This window comes from Pimephales promelas, chromosome 10 (assembly GCF_988280905.1).
Source record: "Pimephales promelas chromosome 10, fPimPro1.hap1.1, whole genome shotgun sequence".
Taxonomy (NCBI): domain Eukaryota; kingdom Metazoa; phylum Chordata; class Actinopteri; order Cypriniformes; family Leuciscidae; genus Pimephales; species Pimephales promelas.
The window spans coordinates 36,192,587-36,212,450 of NC_142778.1; the positions used below are offsets into that span (position 1 = coordinate 36,192,587).

Below are 19,864 nucleotides of genomic sequence, written 5' to 3' on the forward strand. Positions count from 1 at the left end.
TTTATTTTTACCCGATTTGCTTCAAACTTCATATGTATAATGTAAACATACGGCAGATGTAGACCTGTGAATGGATTCTTGATATCTTTGAAACTGTTGCCGTGGCGACGCATCAAACTTTACCCTTCTTTTAGGATGCTTTTAGGATGCTTTTGAGACCCTTAGCATGCTTCAAATTGCATGAAACTCGACAGACACATCACATTTATTAGCCAGTAGACATGTGCAAAGTTTCAGAAACGGGCGTGGTGAGGGCTCAGTAGCGCCACCTTTTGACAAAAGTGGGGTTGTTAGTTTTAACTAGAGTTACAAAAATTGGTATGTATATTGTACTCCTCGAGCCGGACAACTTTCTAATTGACACTTATTAGCTAGGACCCACAGAAAGTCAGATATTTTTGTTTGAATATGGCCACTCTGAGCCTACATGTGTCTGTGTCTCTGTGTCTTTGGCTGGCTGGCTGACTGACTGGCTGGCTGTCTGTGTGTGTGTGTGTGTGTGCAGGGGGAGGGGGCTTAACCATTTCACTGCTGTGTGTATGACCTGCATAAAGAAAATACATTTCTCAAGCCTGGTATTTTTTAAATAAGTTTTTATTTTTATTTTTTATAAGTAAAGGCATATAACTAGTTTAATTGTAGTGAATTGACAATAGTTTTATATAATTAGTTTATTAATCAGATTAACTTGGTCAATAAACTTGGTCTGAAAATTTGGTCCATAAATCAAACACACTTGCATGTAATAATATGAAACTTGGTACACATATAGATCTCATCGTTTCATATATACTTCACACTCTTACTTTTTACCCCAGCCCAACAGGAAGTTGGCTATTTAGGGTTGTGTTTAAAACACATGCAATGGAATTTAAATTATTGCTCCTAGAGCACTGAACCAAATTCGACGAAACTCGATCAGCGTGAAGTCAAGACATTAAGGATGAAAAAGTGCCACAGGATTTTTGATACCTCGAACGGTTTGGCCGTGGCGAGGAAACGAAATCATGGCGAGAAACATGAAACAGGATGTGTGTTATAACTTCAGCATACATTAACTGATCTTGATGAAACTTCAGCAGTGTTTTCGCTGTAAGAGACCGATCACATGGATGTGACTATTGTGAGTCAAAGTTATAGCGCCACCAACTGGCAGCAGGAAGTGTGTCACTTTCAAAATGCTTTGAAATCACTCTCTTATTTTTAACCGATTTGCTTCAAACTTCATCTGTATAATGTAAATACACGGCAGATGTAGACCTGTGAATGAATTTTTGATATCTTTGATACTGTTGCCGTGGCAACGAAACAAACTTTAACATTCTTTTTTGATGCTTTTGGGACTCTTAGCATGCTTGAAATTGCTTGAAACTCAACAGATACATCACATTTATTAGCCAGTAGACATGTGCAACTATGGCAAAAGATTAAAGTAATGTCAAAAAAGTAAACACTAAAAGCCTCATATCTTCTAAAAATGTAATTATACATCATTTGTTTCTAAATTAAATTATACAAATATTATAACTTCCCCAATTTTTCCCTTTTTTCATTTAAGAATTATGTTTACGTTCAAAAACAGCCAGAATTGTTGTAAAATTCAGAAAAAATAATAATCTGAGTCATACGTAGTGCTATACTGCCCTCTTGTGTTCAATATCAGGTAGGCCTATTGTGTATATTCCCACCGGTTAATCAACGTGTGACTCCGCTGGGACTTGGGAGCTTTTAAATCGCTTACTTAAAACCGAAAGTCAAAATACGGATGTCCGCACAAGACATTAATGGTGTGGAGTAGAGCGAGCATTTTAAATAAATTCCTATTAAGTAGGATTGAACTAAACAGAAAGAATGTTCACTCTGTTCTGCTGGTTCCTCGCTGGTGGATCATATGATTACTTTGTCATAATCTATGACAAAAATGCTATTATAAACTATATTAATAATAGATAATACACATTGCTCTTATTTTTAAAAAATACATTCATGAAAAACAAGATAACAAAAATCATAAAAAGATATAGCCATGGCTGCTATAAATGTTTGAAATGCATAGGACAGATGTTTAATGACGCAGCAACATATAATTGAAAGGCAATTAATAATCTGTCATTACGTCACTGCATTATGATATTACGGCTCTAATACGGTGCAGCACAAAGCACTTATGTGCATCCCGAGCGGAGAATGATGTGCTTGAAGCCACATGAAGTTACAGCGCATTGAGTCCGTATTGAAAAGTTCAAAGCACAAAGGAAATACATATTTATGAACAGTGTATTATACATTATATATCTATGCAATAGTTTATTGAGCCTTTTCTTTTAAAGGTTTTAAATTTCAGTTACTGTGTGCGTGAAGAACAATTATAGTGCTCTGACTCTAGTGTTGTGATCTAACCGACAGCGTCTGACACCCGGTAGAAAGTAACACGATTAAGTTACAGCAATAAAGTCCAGCAAGAAAAAGTTTCTTCATTCGAAAATATAGACCTTTAGACCTTTATCTTAAAGACCCAGTATAATAGGATTAACATTGAATCATCTTGAAGATCGTTTCATCATTGACTGTAACCGAATGCGACGTGCTGTTTGAATGCTGAATGGAGAATGACTGACAGGCGCAGAGAGGGAAAAGTTTACGTGTTCTTGAATTTAATGACTTAAATATTAATTTCTATATCACATAATAGCTTCAGAACACTTATAATACAGTACACAAAAACTTTATGGTACTTTAGAAAGTTTTTGTGCCTTTGTGCCTTACATAGAATAGTATATGCACAATATAGAATTTGAATCAGCCTCGTCAAAGATGGCAGTGTCAGAGCCGATACCGATCCTGAGTATCTAATCGGCGCACTTCTTTTCAACAGTCAAACTGAAATTGAAATTGCTTGAAACTCAACAGATACATCACATTTATTAGCCAGTAGACGTGCAAAGTTTCAGAAACGGGCATGGTGCAAGGACTAAATAGCGCCACCTTTTGACAAAAGTGGGGTTGTTAGTTTTATCTACAGTTACAAAAATCGGTATATACATTTTACTCCTCAAGCCGGACAACTTTCTATTACATAGTCATTAGCTCGGACCAAGAGGAAGTCAGATATTTTGGTTTGAATATGGTGAGCCTCTCTCTGAGCCTACGTCCCTGTATGGCAAGCCCTTTTAACATTTAAAAGCTAAGTTTGCCTATCCGGAATTAACATTGTAGATATCAACAACGTCTTTCTGTCTATTCGTAATTACATTTTGGATAGTTTGTATTATCATTTAAGATATCTGTAACATAATTTTGACTAGTCGAAATGACAGAGTATGGCAAGCCGTTTTAACATTTAATCATGAAAGGGCCAAAGCCTTCGGCACCGCCACCCGGGTGCCTTTAGGTAACTAAAGGAACCGGGGTTGCGGTGCCACCGGCTTGGGCCCGCCATCGCTGCTCGCAGCTATATTATTATTATTATTTTGCTACCTTTTGGGCACTTTTGGGGCCCTTAACGTGCTCGAAAACTCTTGAAACTTTGCACACAGGTCAGAACCCGCGGCCATCAGAGCCGGGCTGAAGATGGTACCCGGGCGTGGCAGGGCAGCTCGTCAGCGCCCCCTGGAACGGGGTCCGAACACTTGGTCCATAACTCAAACACACTTGTATGTAATAATATGAAACTCGGTACACACGTTGATCTCATCGTTTCATCTATACCTCGCGCTCTTACTTTTTACCCCAGCCCAACAGGAATTTGGCTATTGAGGTTTGTTTGTAAAACGCTCGCAATGGAATGTCAAATACTCCTCCTAGAGCTTTGATCCACATTCGACGAAACTCGGTCAGCGTGAAGTCAAGACATTGAGGATGAAAGTTTGCGAGGGGATTTTTTATATCTCGAACGGTTTGTCCGTGGCGAGGAAACGAAATCATGGCGAGAAACGTGAAACAGGATGTGTGTTATAACTTCAGCATACATTAACTGATCTTGATGAAACTTCAGCAGTGTGTTCGCTGTAAGAGGACGATCACATGGATGTGACTATTGTGAGTCAAAGTTATAGCGCCACCAACTGGCAGCAGGAAGTGTGTCACTTTCAAAATGCTTAGATATCACCCTTTTATTTTTACCCGATTTGCTTCAAACTTCATATGTATAATGTAAACATACGGCAGATGTAGACCTGTGAATGGATTCTTGATATCTTTGAAACTGTTGCCGTGGCGACGCATCAAACTTTACCCTTCTTTTAGGATGCTTTTAGGATGCTTTTGAGACCCTTAGGATGCTTCAAATTGCATGAAACTCGACAGACACATCACATTTATTAGCCAGTAGACATGTGCAAAGTTGCAGAAACGGGCGTGGTGAGGGCTCAGTAGCGCCACCTTTTGACAAAAGTGGGGTGGTTAGTTTTAACTAGAGTTACAAAAATTGGTATGTATATTGTACTCCTCGAGCCGGACAACTTTCTAATTGACACTTATTAGCTAGGACCCACAGAAACTCAGATATTTTTGTTTGAATATGGCCACTCTGAGCCTTTGGCTGGCTGGCTGTCTGTGTGTGTGTGTGTGTGTGTGTGCAGGGGGAGGAGGCTTAACCATTTCACTGCTGTGTGTATGACCTGCATAAAGAAAATACATTTCTCAAGCCTGATATTTTTTAAATAAGTTTTTATTTTTATTTTTTATAAGTAAAGGCATATAACTAGTTTAATTGTAGTGAATTGACAATAGTTTTATATAATTAGTTTATTAATCAGATTAACTTGGTCAATAAACTTGGTCTGAAAATTTGGTCCATAAATCAAACACACTTGCATGTAATAATATGAAACTTGGTACACATATAGATCTCATCGTTTCATATATACTTCACACTCTTACTTTTTACCCCAGCCCAACAGGAAGTTGGCTATTTAGGGTTGTGTTTAAAACACATGCAATGTAATTTAAATTATTGCTCCTAGAGCACTGAACCAAATTCGACGAAACTCGATCAGCGTGAAGTCAAGACATTAAGGATGAAAAAGTGCCACGGGATTTTTGATATCTCGAACGGTTTGGCCGTGGCGAGGAAACGAAATTATGGCGAGAAACATGGAACAGGATGTGTGTTATAACTTCAGCATACATTAACTGATCTTGATGAAACTTCAGCAGTGTTTTCGCTGTAAGAGACCGATCACATGGATGTGACTATTGTGAGTCAAAGTTATAGCGCCACCAACTGGCAGCAGGAAGTGTGTCACTTTCAAAATGCCGTGGCAACGAAACAAACTTTAACATTATTTTTTGATGCTTTTGGGACTCTTAGCTTGCTTGAAATTGCTTGAAACTCAACAGATACATCACATTTATTAGCCAATAGACATGTGCAACTATGGCAAAAGATTAAAGTAATGTCAAAAAAGTAAACACTAAAAGCCTCATATCTTCTAAAAATGTAATTATACATCATTTGTTTCTAAATTAAATTATACAAATATTATAACTTCCCCAATTTTTCCTTTTTTTTCATTTAAGAATTGTGTTTACGTTCAAAAACAGCCAGAATTGTTGTAAAATTCATAAAAAAATAATAATCTGAGTCATACGTAGTGCTATACTGCCCTCTTGTGTTCAATATCAGGTAGGCCTATTGTGTATATTCCCACCGGTTAATCAACGTGTGACTCCGCTGGGACTTGGGAGCTTTTAAATCGCTTACTTAAAACCGAAAGTCAAAATACGGATGTCCGCACAAGACATTAATGGTGTGGAGTAGAGCGAGCATTTTAAATAAATTCCTATTAAGTAGGATTGAACTAAACAGAAAGAATGTTCACTCTGTTCTGCTGGTTCCTCGCTGGTGGATCATATGATTACTTTGTCATAATCTATGACAAAAATGCTATTATAAACCATATTAATAATAGATAATACACATTGCTCTTATTTTTGAAAAATACATTCATGAAAAACAAGATAACAAAAATCATTAAAAAAAAATATAGCCATGGCTGCTATAAAGCAACATATAATTGAAAGGCAATTAATAATCTGTCATTACGTCACTGCATTATGATATTACGGCTCCAATACGGTGCAGCACAAAGCACTTATGTGCATCCCGAGCGGAGAATGATGTGCTTGAAGCCACATGAAGTTACAGCGCATTGAGTCCGTATTGAAAAGTTCAAAGCACAAAGGAAATACATATTTATGAACAGTGTATTATACATTATCTATCTATGCAATAGTTTATTGAGCCTTTTCTTTTAAAGGTTTTAAATTTCAGTTACTGTGTGCGTGAAGAACAATTATAGTGCTCTGACTCTAGTGTTGTGATCTAACCGACAGCGTCCGACACCCGGTAGAAAGTAACACGATTAAGTTACAGCAATAAAGTCCAGCAAGAAAAAGTTTCTTCATTCGAAAATATAGACCTTTAGACCTTTATCTTAAAGATCCAGTATAATAGGATTAACATTGAATCATTGAAGATCGTTTCATCATTGACTGTAACCGAATGTGACGTGCTGTTTGAATGCTGAATGGAGAATGACTGACAGGCGCAGAGAGGGAAAAGTTTGTGTTCTTGAATTTAATGACTTAAATATTAATTTCTATATCACATAATAGCTTCAGAACACTAATAATACAGTACACAAAAACTTTATGGTACTTTAGAAAGTTTTTGTGCCTTTGTGCCTAACAGAATAGTATATGCACAATATAGAATTTGAATCAGCCTCGTCAAAGATGGCAGTGTCAGAGCCGATACCGATCCTGAGTATCTAATCGGCGCACTTCTTTTCAACAGTCAAATTGAAATTGAAATTGCTTGAAACTCAACAGATACATCACATTTATTAGCCAGTAGACGTGCAAAGTTTCAGAAACGGGCAATGTGCAAGGACTAAATAGCGCCACCTTTTGACAAAAGTGGGGTTGTTAGTTTTATCTACAGTTACAAAAATCGGTATATACATTGTACTCCTCAAGCCGGACAACTTTCTAATACATAGTCATTAGCTCGGACCAAGAGGAAGTCAGATATTTTGGTTTGAATATGGTGAGCCTCTCTCTGAGCCTACGTCCCTGTATGGCAAGCCCTTTTAACATTTAAAAGCTAAGTTTGCCTGTCCGGAATTAACATTGTAGATATCAACAACGTCTTTCTGTCTATTCGTAATTACATTTTGGATAGTTTGTATTATCATTTAAGACATCTGTAACATAATTGTGACTAGTCGAAATGACAGAGTATGGCAAGCCGTTTTAACATTTAATCATAAAAGGGCCAAAGCCTTCGGCACCGCTACCCGGGTGCCTTTAGGTAACTAAAGGAACCGGGGTTGCGGTGCCACCGGCTTGGGCCCGCCATCGCTGCTCGCAGCTATATTTAGGGCCCAAGCCCTGAAAGGGCGAAGGCCCTATTGTTTTCCTTAGGATTATTCTTTTCTATTATTAGGGCCCAAGCCCTGAAAGGGCGAAGGCCCTATTGTTTTCCTTAGGATTATTCTTTTCTATTATTATTATTATTATTATTTTTCTTACGACTATTCGGGCACTTTTGGGGCCCTTAACATGCTCGAAAACTCTTGAAACTTTGCACACGGGTCAGAACCCGCGGCCATCAGAGCCGGGCTGAAGATGGTACCTGGGCGTGGCAGGGGGGCTCGTCAGCGCCCCCTGGAATGGGGTCCGAACACTTGGTCCATAACTCAAACACGCTTGCATGTAATAATATGAAACTCGGTACGCATGTTGATCTCATCGTTTCATCTATACCTCGCGCTTTTACTTTTTACCCCAGCCCAACAGGAAGTCGGCTATTGAGGTTTGTTTGTAAAACGCTCGCAATGGTATTTGAAATACTCCTCCTAGAGCTTTGATCCAAATTCGACGATACTCGGTCAGCGTGAAGTCAAGACATTGAGGATGAAAGCTTGTGTGGGGATTTTTGATATCTCGAACGGTTTGGCCGTGGCGAGGAAACAAAATCATGGCGAGAAACGTGAAACAGGAAGTTTGTTATAACTTCAGCATACATTAACTGATCTTGATGAAACTTCAGCAGTATGTTCGCTGTAAGAGGACGATCACATGGATGTGACTATTGTGAGTCAAAGTTATAGCGCCACCAACTGGCAGCAGGAAGTGTGTCACTTTCAAAATGCTTTGATATCACCCTTTTATTTTTACCCGATTTGCTTCAAACTTCATATGTATAATGTAAACATACGGCATATGTAGACCTGTGAATGGATTCTTGATATCTTTGAAACTGTTGCCGTGGCGACGCATCAAACTTTACCCTTCTTTTAGGATGCTTTTAGGATGCTTTTGAGACCCTTAGCATGCTTTAAATTGCATGAAACTCGACAGACACATCACATTTATTAGCCAGTAGACATGTGCAAAGTTGCAGAAACGGGCGTGGTGAGGGCTCAGTAGCGCCACCTTTTGACAAAAGTGGGGTTGTTAGTTTTATCTACAGTTACAAAAATCGGTATGTATATTGTACTCCTCGAGCCGGACAACTTTCTAATTGACACTCATTAGCTAGGACCCACAGAAAGTCAGATATGTTTGTTTGAATGTAGAGAAAATCTCAGAATTTTGCCAGTCTCTCAGTGTCTCTCTGTGTGAGTGAGAGGAGGGGGGCTTGTCAGGTTAATTTTAACCCTTTATTTGCTGTGTGCGACTTCTCTGGCATTTTCGGGGGCCTTAACAGCCTCGAAAACTCTTGAAACTTTGCACACGGGTCAGAACCCATGGCCATCAGGGCCGGGCTGAAACTGGTAACCGGGCGTGGCAGGGCGGCTCGACAGCGCCCCCTGGACTGGGATTCGAACATTTGTCCATAAATCAAACACACTTGCATGAATTAATATGAAACTCGGTACAATTATAGATCACATCAGGCCAAACAACTTTCGTGCTCTAAGTTTTATGACAGTTCAAATGGAAGTTATTTATGAATTATGAATTATGGGTTGTTTGAATAATTGTCCTAGGAGAAATACATCAAATCACAATGCATGTGTTTACCAATCACAACCAAACTCGGTGTGCATGAAGTCAAGACATTGAGGATGCTTAATTCCGGACGGATTTTTGATATCTAGAACGGTCTGGCCGTGGCGAGGAAATGAATTTTATGACTAAAAAAGGACACATAAAGTGTGTTATAACTTTGCTCAATTTACCTACAGTTACAAAACTTACCACGTATATTGTTCTCGTCAAGCCGATCAACTTTCCAATTTAAAGTCATTCGCTCTGAGCAACAGAAAGTCAGATATTGTAGTTTGAATGGATTTATTTCCCCTGCGATTCTCTCTCTCTCTCTCTCTCTCTCTCTCTCTCTCTCTCTGTGTGTGTGTGGGTGTGTGTGTCTGTGTGGGGAGGGGAGGGCTGTTGTCTGTGTTTATGTGTGTGTGTGTGGCTGGCTGTGATTTTTCCTACAAGTCCTTGTTTCTAAGTCCTTGTCTTTTTGCATAACAATTTTGCATAACAATATTTTTAAATGACAAAATAGGCATATAACCCCCATCTTTTAAATGTATAGATTGCTTTAAATAAAAGTAAGATTGTATTTGTAATTGAAGTTGAATGAATTTAAAATTCATGTGCTATATTTCAATATATTTGTTTTCCTTAAGATTTTAAAACACTAACTTCATTCTTATCTGAATTACAAATATTTGTTTCTGTATAAAATAATACTCTGACTAAAAACACATTTGATGTTTTTTTTTGGTATTTTTATTTACATGTATTTATGTGTGTGTGTGTGTGTGTGTGTGTGTGTGTGTGTGTGTGTGTGTGTGTGTGTGTGTGTGTGTGTGTGTGTATAAAGTGCAGGGGGTTTTTTAGATAAAGTAGAATTTCTATAACTATGTGTTGAACTAATGAATCACTCTCGTGTGTGTTAAACACAATCTACTTAATACAGACAACTTCATTATAAAGATAAATAACAAATCCAAAAAATATATGATTATAATCTATGACAAAAAAAGCCATTACAAACTATATTAATGGAAAATACACATTGCTCTTTGTATTGTTGTAAAATATTCATGAAAAACAAGATAACAAAAATCAAAAAGATAAATTATTTTAGATATAGCCATGTTTTAAATGTATAGCAGAGATGTTAATTGAGACAGCAACATACAAACTTTCTAGAACAACATGGACTTGGATAGCTGGTTTTTATGGAGGACAGTGAAGAGGAAGAGGGTGCAAATCAAACAGCTCATTCTCAGACTACACAGCAAACAGCTTAAGTTTTTAGTGCTTTGTTTGAGGTTTTTAGTGCTCTGTCCTATCTATTATCAACATATAATAGATGGAACAGAACAAGAAAGGCAATTAATAATCTGTCATTGCGTCACTTCATTATGATATGAAAGGCTCAGTACAGTGTGGCACAAAACGCTTATGCGCATCCCGAGTGGAGAATGATGCGCTTAAAGCCACATGGGGTTACAGCGCACAGCGCATCGAGTCCGCATTGATGCAAGCTCTACAATACACTTCTTTTTGATAGTCAAAGCGGGGGTTACGTTTTTACACGTCGTACAGAATAACCCTAAAGGCACCAAGGTGGCGGTGCCACCGGCTTTATATTAAATATAAATATAGCTGTGAGCAGCAATAAAGGGCCAAAGCCGGCGGTACCACCATCCCGGTGCCTTTGGGTAACTAAAGGCATCGGGTTGCGGTGCCACCGGCTTGGGCCCGCAATCGCTGCTCGCAGCTATATTTATTATTATTATTATTTTTCTTACGACTATTCGGGCACTTTTGGGGCCCTTAACATGCTCGAAAACTCTTGAAACTTTGCACACGGGTCAGAACCCGCGGCCATCAGAGCCGGGCTGAAGATGGTACCTGGGCGTGGCAGGGGGGCTTGTCAGCGCCCCCTGGAATGGGGTCCGAACACTTGGTCCATAACTCAAACACGCTTGCATGTAATAATATGAAACTCGGTACGCATGTTGATCTCATCGTTTCATCTATACCTCGCGCTTTTACTTTTTACCCCAGCCCAACAGGAAGTCGGCTATTGAGGTTTGTTTGTAAAACGCTCGCAATGGTATTTGAAATACTCCTCCTAGAGCTTTGATCCAAATTCGACGATACTCGGTCAGCGTGAAGTCAAGACATTGAGGATGAAAGCTTGTGTGGGGATTTTTGATATCTCGAATGGTTTGGCCGTGGCGAGGAAACGAAATCATGGCGAGAAACGTGAAACAGGAAGTTTGTTATAACTTCAGCATACATTAACTGATCTTGATGAAACTTCAGCAGTATGTTCGCTGTAAGAGGACGATCACATGGATGTGACTATTGTGAGTCAAAGTTATAGCGCCACCAACTGGCAGCAGGAAATGTGTCACTTTCAAAATGCTTTGATATCACCCTTTTATTTTTACCCGATTTGCTTCAAACTTCATATGTATAATGTAAACATACGGCAGATGTAGACCTGTGAATGGATTCTTGATATCTTTGAAACTGTTGCCGTGGCGACGCATCAAACTTTACCTTTCTTTTAGGATGCTTTTAGGATGCTTTTGAGACCCTTAGCATGCTTTAAATTGCATGAAACTCGACAGACACATCACATTTATTAGCCAGTTGACATGTGCAAAGTTGCAGAAACGGGCGTGGTGAGGGCTCAGTAGCGCCACCTTTTGACAAAAGTGGGGTTGTTAGTTTTATCTACAGTTACAAAAATCGGTATGTATATTGTACTCCTCGAGCCGGACAACTTTCTAATTGACACTCATTAGCTAGGACCCACAGAAAGTCAGATATGTTTGTTTGAATGTAGAGAAAATCTCAGAATTTTGCCAGTCTCTCAGTGTCTCTCTGTGTGAGTGAGAGGAGGGGGGCTTGTCAGGTTAATTTTAACCCTTTATTTGCTGTGTGCGACTTCTCTGGCATTTTCGGGGGCCTTAACAGCCTCGAAAACTCTTGAAACTTTGCACACGGGTCAGAACCCATGGCCATCAGGGCCGGGCTGAAACTGGTAACCGGGCGTGGCAGGGCGGCTCGACAGCGCCCCCTGGACTGGGATTCGAACATTTGTCCATAAATCAAACACACTTGCATGAATTAATATGAAACTCGGTACAATTATAGATCACATCAGGCCAAACAACTTTCGTGCTCTAAGTTTTATGACAGTTCAAATGGAAGTTATTTATGAATTATGAATTATGGGTTGTTTGAATAATTGTCCTAGGAGAAATACATCAAATCACAATGCATGTGTTTACCAATCACAACCAAACTCGGTGTGCATGAAGTCAAGACATTGAGGATGCTCAATTCCGGACGGATTTTTGATATCTCGAACGGTCTGGCCGTGGCGAGGAAATGAATTTTATGACTAAAAAAGGAGACATAAAGTGTGTTATAACTTTGCTCAATTTACCTACAGTTACAAAACTTACCACGTATATTGTTCTCGTCAAGCCGATCAACTTTCCAATTTAAAGTCATTCGCTCTGAGCAACAGAAAGTCAGATATTGTAGTTTGAATGGATTTATTTCCCCTGCGATTCTCTCTCTCTCTCTCTCTCTCTCTCTCTCTCTCTCTCTCTGTGTGTGTGTGTGTGTGGGTGTGTGTGTCTGTGTGGGGAGGGGAGGGCTGTTGTCTGTGTTTATGTGTGTGTGTGTGTGGCTGGCTGCGATTTTTCCTACAAGTCCTTGTCTCTAAGTCCTTGTCTTTTTGCATAACAATTTTGCATAACAATATTTTTAAATGACAAAATAGGCATATAACCCCCATCTTTTAAATGTATAGTTTGCTTTAAATAAAAGTAAGATTGTATTTGTAATTGAAGTTGAATGAATTTAAAATTCATGTGCTATATTTCAATATATTTGTTTTCCTTAAGATTTTAAAACACTAACTTCATTCTTATCTGAATTACAAATATTTGTTTCTGTATAAAATAATACTCTGACTAAAAACACATTTGATGTTTTTTTATTTTTATTTTTATTTACATGTATTTATGTGTGTGTGTGTGTGTGTGTGTGTGTGTGTGTGTGTGTGTGTGTGTGTGTGTGTGTTTATAAAGTGCAGGTTTTTTTTTAGATAAAGTAGAATTTCTATAACTATGTGTTGAACTAATAAATCACTCTTGTGTGTGTTAAACACAATCTACTTAATACAGACAACTTCATTATAAAGATAAATAACAAATCCAAAAAATATATGATTATATTCTATGACAAAAAAAGCCATTACAAACTATATTAATGGAAAATACACATTGCTCTTTGTATTGTTGTTAAATATTCATAAAAAACAAGATAACAAAAATCAAAAAGATAAATTATTTTAGATATAGCCATGTTTTAAATGTATAGCAGAGATGTTAATTGAGGCAGCAACATACAAACTTTCTAGAACAACATGGACCTGAATAGCTGGTTTTTATGGAGGACAGTGAAGAGGAAGAGGGTGCAAATCAAACAGCTCATTCTCAGACTACACAGCAAACAGCTTAAGTTTTTAGTGCTTTGTTTGAGGTTTTTAGTGCTCTGTCCTATCTATTATCAACATATAATAGATAGAACAGAACAAGAAAGGCAATTAATAATCTGTCATTGCGTCACTGCATTATGATATGAAAGGCTCAGTACAGTGTGGCACAAAACGCTTATGCGCATCCCGAGTGGAGAATGATGCGCTTAAAGCCACATGGAGTTACAGCGCACAGCGCATCGAGTCCGCATTGATGCAAGCTCTACAATACACTTCTTTTTGATAGTCAAAACGGGGGTTACGTTTTTACACGTCGTACAGAATAACCCTAAAGGCACCAAGGTGGCGGTGCCACCGGCTTTATATTAAATATAAATATAGATGTGAGCAGCGATAAAGCGCCAAAGCCGGCGGTACCACCATCCCGGTGCCTTTGGGTAACTAAAGGCATCGGGGTTGCGGTGCCACCGGCTTGGGCCCGCAATCGCTGCTCGCAGCTATATTTATTCTTTAGTATTATTATTATTTTGCTACCTTTTGGGCACTTTTGGGGCCCTTAACGTGCTCGAAAACTCTTGAAACTTTGCACACGGGTCAGAACCCGCGGCCATCAGAGCCGGGCTGAAGATGGTACCCGGGCGTGGCAGGGCAGCTCGTCAGCGCCCCCTGGAACGGGGTCCGAACACTTGGTCCATAACTCAAACACGCTTGTATGTAATAATATGAAACTCGGTACACACGTTGATCTCATCGTTTCATCTATACCTCGCGCTCTTACTTTTTACCCCAGCCCAACAGGAATTTGGCTATTGAGGTTTGTTTGTAAAACGCTCGCAATGGAATGTCAAATACTCCTCCTAGAGCTTTGATCCACATTCGACGAAACTCGGTCAGCGTGAAGTCAAGACATTGAGGATGAAAGTTTGCGAGGGGATTTTTTATATCTCGAACGGTTTGTCCGTGGCGAGGAAACGAAATCATGGCGAGAAACGTGAAACAGGAAGTGTGTTATAACTTCAGCATACATTAACTGATCTTGATGAAACTTCAGCAGTGTGTTCGCTGTAAGAGGACGATCACATGGATGTGACTATTGTGAGTCAAAGTTATAGCGCCACCAACTGGCAGCAGGAAGTGTGTCACTTTCAAAATGCTTTGATATCACCCTTTTATTTTTACCCGATTTGCTTCAAACTTCATATGTATAATGTAAACATACGGCAGATGTAGACCTGTGAATGGATTCTTGATATCTTTGAAACTGTTGCCGTGGCGACGCATCAAACTTTACCCTTCTTTTAGGATGCTTTTAGGATGCTTTTGAGACCCTTAGCATGCTTCAAATTGCATGAAACTCGACAGACACATCACATTTATTAGCCAGTAGACATGTGCAAAGTTGCAGAAACGGGCGTGGTGAGGGCTCAGTAGCGCCACCTTTTGACAAAAGTGGGGTGGTTAGTTTTAACTAGAGTTACAAAAATTGGTATGTATATTGTACTCCTCGAGCCGGACAACTTTCTAATTGACACTTATTAGCTAGGACCCACAGAAACTCAGATATTTTTGTTTGAATATGGCCACTCTGAGCCTTTGGCTGGCTGGCTGGCTGTCTGTGTGTGTGTGTGTGTGCAGGGGGAGGGGGCTTAACCATTTCACTGCTGTGTGTATGACCTGCATAAAGAAAATACATTTCTCAAGCCTGGTATTTTTTAAATAAGTTTTTATTTTTATTTTTTATAAGTAAAGGCATATAACTAGTTTAATTGTAGTGAATTGACAATAGTTTTATATAATTAGTTTATTAATCAGATTAACTTGGTCAATAAACTTGGTCTGAAAATTTGGTCCATAAATCAAACACACTTGCATGTAATAATATGAAACTTGGTACACATATAGATCTCATCGTTTCATATATACTTCACACTCTTACTTTTTACCCCAGCCCAACAGGAAGTTGGCTATTTAGGGTTGTGTTTAAAACACATGCAATGTAATTTAAATTATTGCTCCTAGAGCACTGAACCAAATTCGACGAAACTCGATCAGCGTGAAGTCAAGACATTAAGGATGAAAAAGTGCCACGGGATTTTTGATATCTCGAACGGTTTGGCCGTGGCGAGGAAACGAAATTATGGCGAGAAACATGGAACAGGATGTGTGTTATAACTTCAGCATACATTAACTGATCTTGATGAAACTTCAGCAGTGTTTTCGCTGTAAGAGACCGATCACATGGATGTGACTATTGTGAGTCAAAGTTATAGCGCCACCAACTGGCAGCAGGAAGTGTGTCACTTTCAAAATGCCGTGGCAACGAAACAAACTTTAACATTATTTTTTGATGCTTTTGGGACTCTTAGCTTGCTTGAAATTGCTTGAAACTCAACAGATACATCACATTTATTAGCCAATAGACATGTGCAACTATGGCAAAAGATTAAAGTAATGTCAAAAAAGTAAACACTAAAACCCTCATATCTTCTAAAAATGTAATTATACATCATTTGTTTCTAAATTAAATTATACAAATATTATAACTTCCCCAATTTTTCCTTTTTTTTCATTTAAGAATTGTGTTTACGTTCAAAAACAGCCAGAATTGTTGTAAAATTCATAAAAAAATAATAATCTGAGTCATACGTAGTGCTATACTGCCCTCTTGTGTTCAATATCAGGTAGGCCTATTGTGTATATTCCCACCGGTTAATCAACGTGTGACTCCGCTGGGACTTGGGAGCTTTTAAATCGCTTACTTAAAACCGAAAGTCAAAATACGGATGTCCGCACAAGACATTAATGGTGTGGAGTAGAGCGAGCATTTTAAATAAATTCCTATTAAGTAGGATTGAACTAAACAGAAAGAATGTTCACTCTGTTCTGCTGGTTCCTCGCTGGTGGATCATATGATTACTTTGTCATAATCTATGACAAAAATGCTATTATAAACCATATTAATAATAGATAATACACATTGCTCTTATTTTTGAAAAATACATTCATGAAAAACAAGATAACAAAAATCATTAAAAAAAAATATAGCCATGGCTGCTATAAAGCAACATATAATTGAAAGGCAATTAATAATCTGTCATTACGTCACTGCATTATGATATTACGGCTCCAATACGGTGCAGCACAAAGCACTTATGTGCATCCCGAGCGGAGAATGATGTGCTTGAAGCCACATGAAGTTACAGCGCATTGAGTCCGTATTGAAAAGTTCAAAGCACAAAGGAAATACATATTTATGAACAGTGTATTATACATTATCTATCTATGCAATAGTTTATTGAGCCTTTTCTTTTAAAGGTTTTAAATTTCAGTTACTGTGTGCGTGAAGAACAATTATAGTGCTCTGACTCTAGTGTTGTGATCTAACCGACAGCGTCCGACACCCGGTAGAAAGTAACACGATTAAGTTACAGCAATAAAGTCCAGCAAGAAAAAGTTTCTTCATTCGAAAATATAGACCTTTAGACCTTTATCTTAAAGATCCAGTATAATAGGATTAACATTGAATCATTGAAGATCGTTTCATCATTGACTGTAACCGAATGTGACGTGCTGTTTGAATGCTGAATGGAGAATGAGTGACAGGCGCAGAGAGGGAAAAGTTTGTGTTCTTGAATTTAATGACTTAAATATTAATTTCTATATCACATAATAGCTTCAGAACACTAATAATACAGTACACAAAAACTTTATGGTACTTTAGAAAGTTTTTGTGCCTTTGTGCCTAACAGAATAGTATATGCACAATATAGAATTTGAATCAGCCTCGTCAAAGATGGCAGTGTCAGAGCCGATACCGATCCTGAGTATCTAATCGGCGCACTTCTTTTCAACAGTCAAATTGAAATTGAAATTGCTTGAAACTCAACAGATACATCACATTTATTAGCCAGTAGACGTGCAAAGTTTCAGAAACGGGCAATGTGCAAGGACTAAATAGCGCCACCTTTTGACAAAAGTGGGGTTGTTAGTTTTATCTACAGTTACAAAAATCGGTATATACATTGTACTCCTCAAGCCGGACAACTTTCTAATACATAGTCATTAGCTCGGACCAAGAGGAAGTCAGATATTTTGGTTTGAATATGGTGAGCCTCTCTCTGAGCCTACGTCCCTGTATGGCAAGCCCTTTTAACATTTAAAAGCTAAGTTTGCCTGTCCGGAATTAACATTGTAGATATCAACAACGTCTTTCTGTCTATTCGTAATTACATTTTGGATAGTTTGTATTATCATTTAAGACATCTGTAACATAATTGTGACTAGTCGAAATGACAGAGTATGGCAAGCCGTTTTAACATTTAATCATAAAAGGGCCAAAGCCTTCGGCACCGCTACCCGGGTGCCTTTAGGTAACTAAAGGAACCGGGGTTGCGGTGCCACCGGCTTGGGCCCGCCATCGCTGCTCGCAGCTATATTTAATATAATTATTACTTGACTGATCTGTTGCATCAAAGTAAATTCAATCAAAAGACAATCAGATGCTGTTTTCATGTGATCAAGTTTAGTTTTGAACTGAATTGAATCCTGCTTCATTTTCCCTTTTTCAGGTTTTTGAGTCCTGCTGCAGATGAAGCCTGTCAGTATGTGAGAGGAATTGTGGGTAATAACCCGTTACTCCTGAGAGAACTGAATCTGAGTGGACGTAAACTAGGAGACACACGAGTGAATCAGATCGCTGCTCTCCTGCAGGATAAACACTGTAAACTCAAAACACTGATGTGAGTATTTTACTGCTGTTCTTAAGAAGATATAAGAATCTATATAAGAACCATTATATAGATTTTTCTTTTTATTATTGTTGTTTTTGTGGCTGAAATAAATGAAGAATGTTTCCTGTCTTTGTTTTGTTTCTCTTCAGGCTGAATAATACCAGTATTACAGCAGAAGGTTGTGCTGCTCTGACTTCAGCGATTAATTCAAACCCTTCAAACCTGATAGAGCTGGATCTGAGTGAGAATAAACTCGCAAACTCTGGAATAAAGGAGATCTGTGTTCTGTTGGAGAATACACAATGCAGATTGGAAAAACTGAAGTGTGTATTTATCTCATTCCACATTTCTATATACAATTATAATGTTTGATTAGATGAAATGATGAAAATGAAGCCTTTAATTTGACTATTTTCACTTTAGTTTTACTGACTAATATTCCGCCTAACATTTCCTTGTGTGTTTAACTGTTTAACTGTTTAACTTGTGTTTAAGAAATTAATTTTGAAACTGTCACGATCACCAGTTGGAGTGCCCCAGAGAATCACCAGAGGGCACTCCACATCAGAACTGATCACTTCACCAGAACTCCGTTTCCCATAATGCCTCATCCCTGTGACCGATTACACGCACACCTGCACCTCATTTCAGACTGCCTACATAAGCCACATTCAAACAAGGACTCTTGGCGAAGTATTGCATTGCCACGGCTTGTAATTTCTGAGCGTATATCCTGTTTCTGATTTCTCTGGTTTTGATCCTGGTTTGTTTCCTGACTTCTGCCTGTTTGCTGCCTGCCCTGATCTTCTGCCTGTTACCTGACGACTCTCTGCGCTCACTCTCTGATATCCCTGTTTTGCTGTTTCCTGACCCCTGCCTGTTTGATGATTCTAAATAAAGCTGCACATGGATCTCATCTCGTCTCCAGCTTCGTAACAGAATACTTCGCCGCACCAAGATCCAGCAGTGTTACCAAAATGAATCCAGCAGCCCAAATTATGCGTCTCCGCCAAGGAAATCAAACGATTGAGCGTTATGTGATGGACTTTTTGGACCTTGCTCATCTGACTTGCATGGACGAGGTTTGCTTAATGATATTTTTTCGTGGAGGATTATCTGAGCCGTTAAGCTTCCTTATGCCATTGCATGACCCTAGCTGGACTCTAAAACAGTATATTGACTTGGCCCTGCAACTGAGCAGTTCAACTCTTTCTGTGAGTTTGACGTCTGCCAATTCTGAGTCTCTTCACGCCTCGCCCACCCAGCCTGAAAATCTTCACGCCACGTCAACCATTAGGCCTGTCACCAGATCGGTCTATGGCCGTCTAGGACTGGTTGCCAGTGTGGCAGATCCCCCGCTGAAGTCAGTGCGGAGGATCAAGAGGACTGTCGTTCCCGGGTCCCGCCAGCCAGAGCCTGTTCAGCCTTGTCACGTCTCAGCAGAGCTTCCAGGGCCTCGTCACGTCAGCCCTGCCGAGCCTGCGCTCACCGCCAGCCCTGCCGAGCCAGAGACGCTTCACGTCACTTCTGCCGAGCCAGAGACGCTTCACGTCACTTCTGCCGAGCCAGAGACGCTTCACGTCACTTCTGCCGAGCCAGAGACGCTTCACGTCACTTCTGCCGAGCCAGAGACGCT

The 19,864-nt window shown here is 39.2% G+C and overlaps 1 protein-coding gene across 1 annotated transcript in view; it reads left to right on the plus strand.

Moving 5' to 3' along the window:
• LOC120487651 (uncharacterized) overlaps positions 1-19,864 on the plus strand; it is a 150,252-nt gene that overhangs the window by 55,880 nt on the left and 74,508 nt on the right. The window contains exons 37-38 of the mRNA XM_089116627.1: positions 18,067-18,237; positions 18,378-18,551. Coding sequence (XP_088972753.1) covers positions 18,067-18,237; positions 18,378-18,551 — 345 coding nt within the window. The remainder of the gene's footprint in view (positions 1-18,066; positions 18,238-18,377; positions 18,552-19,864) is intronic.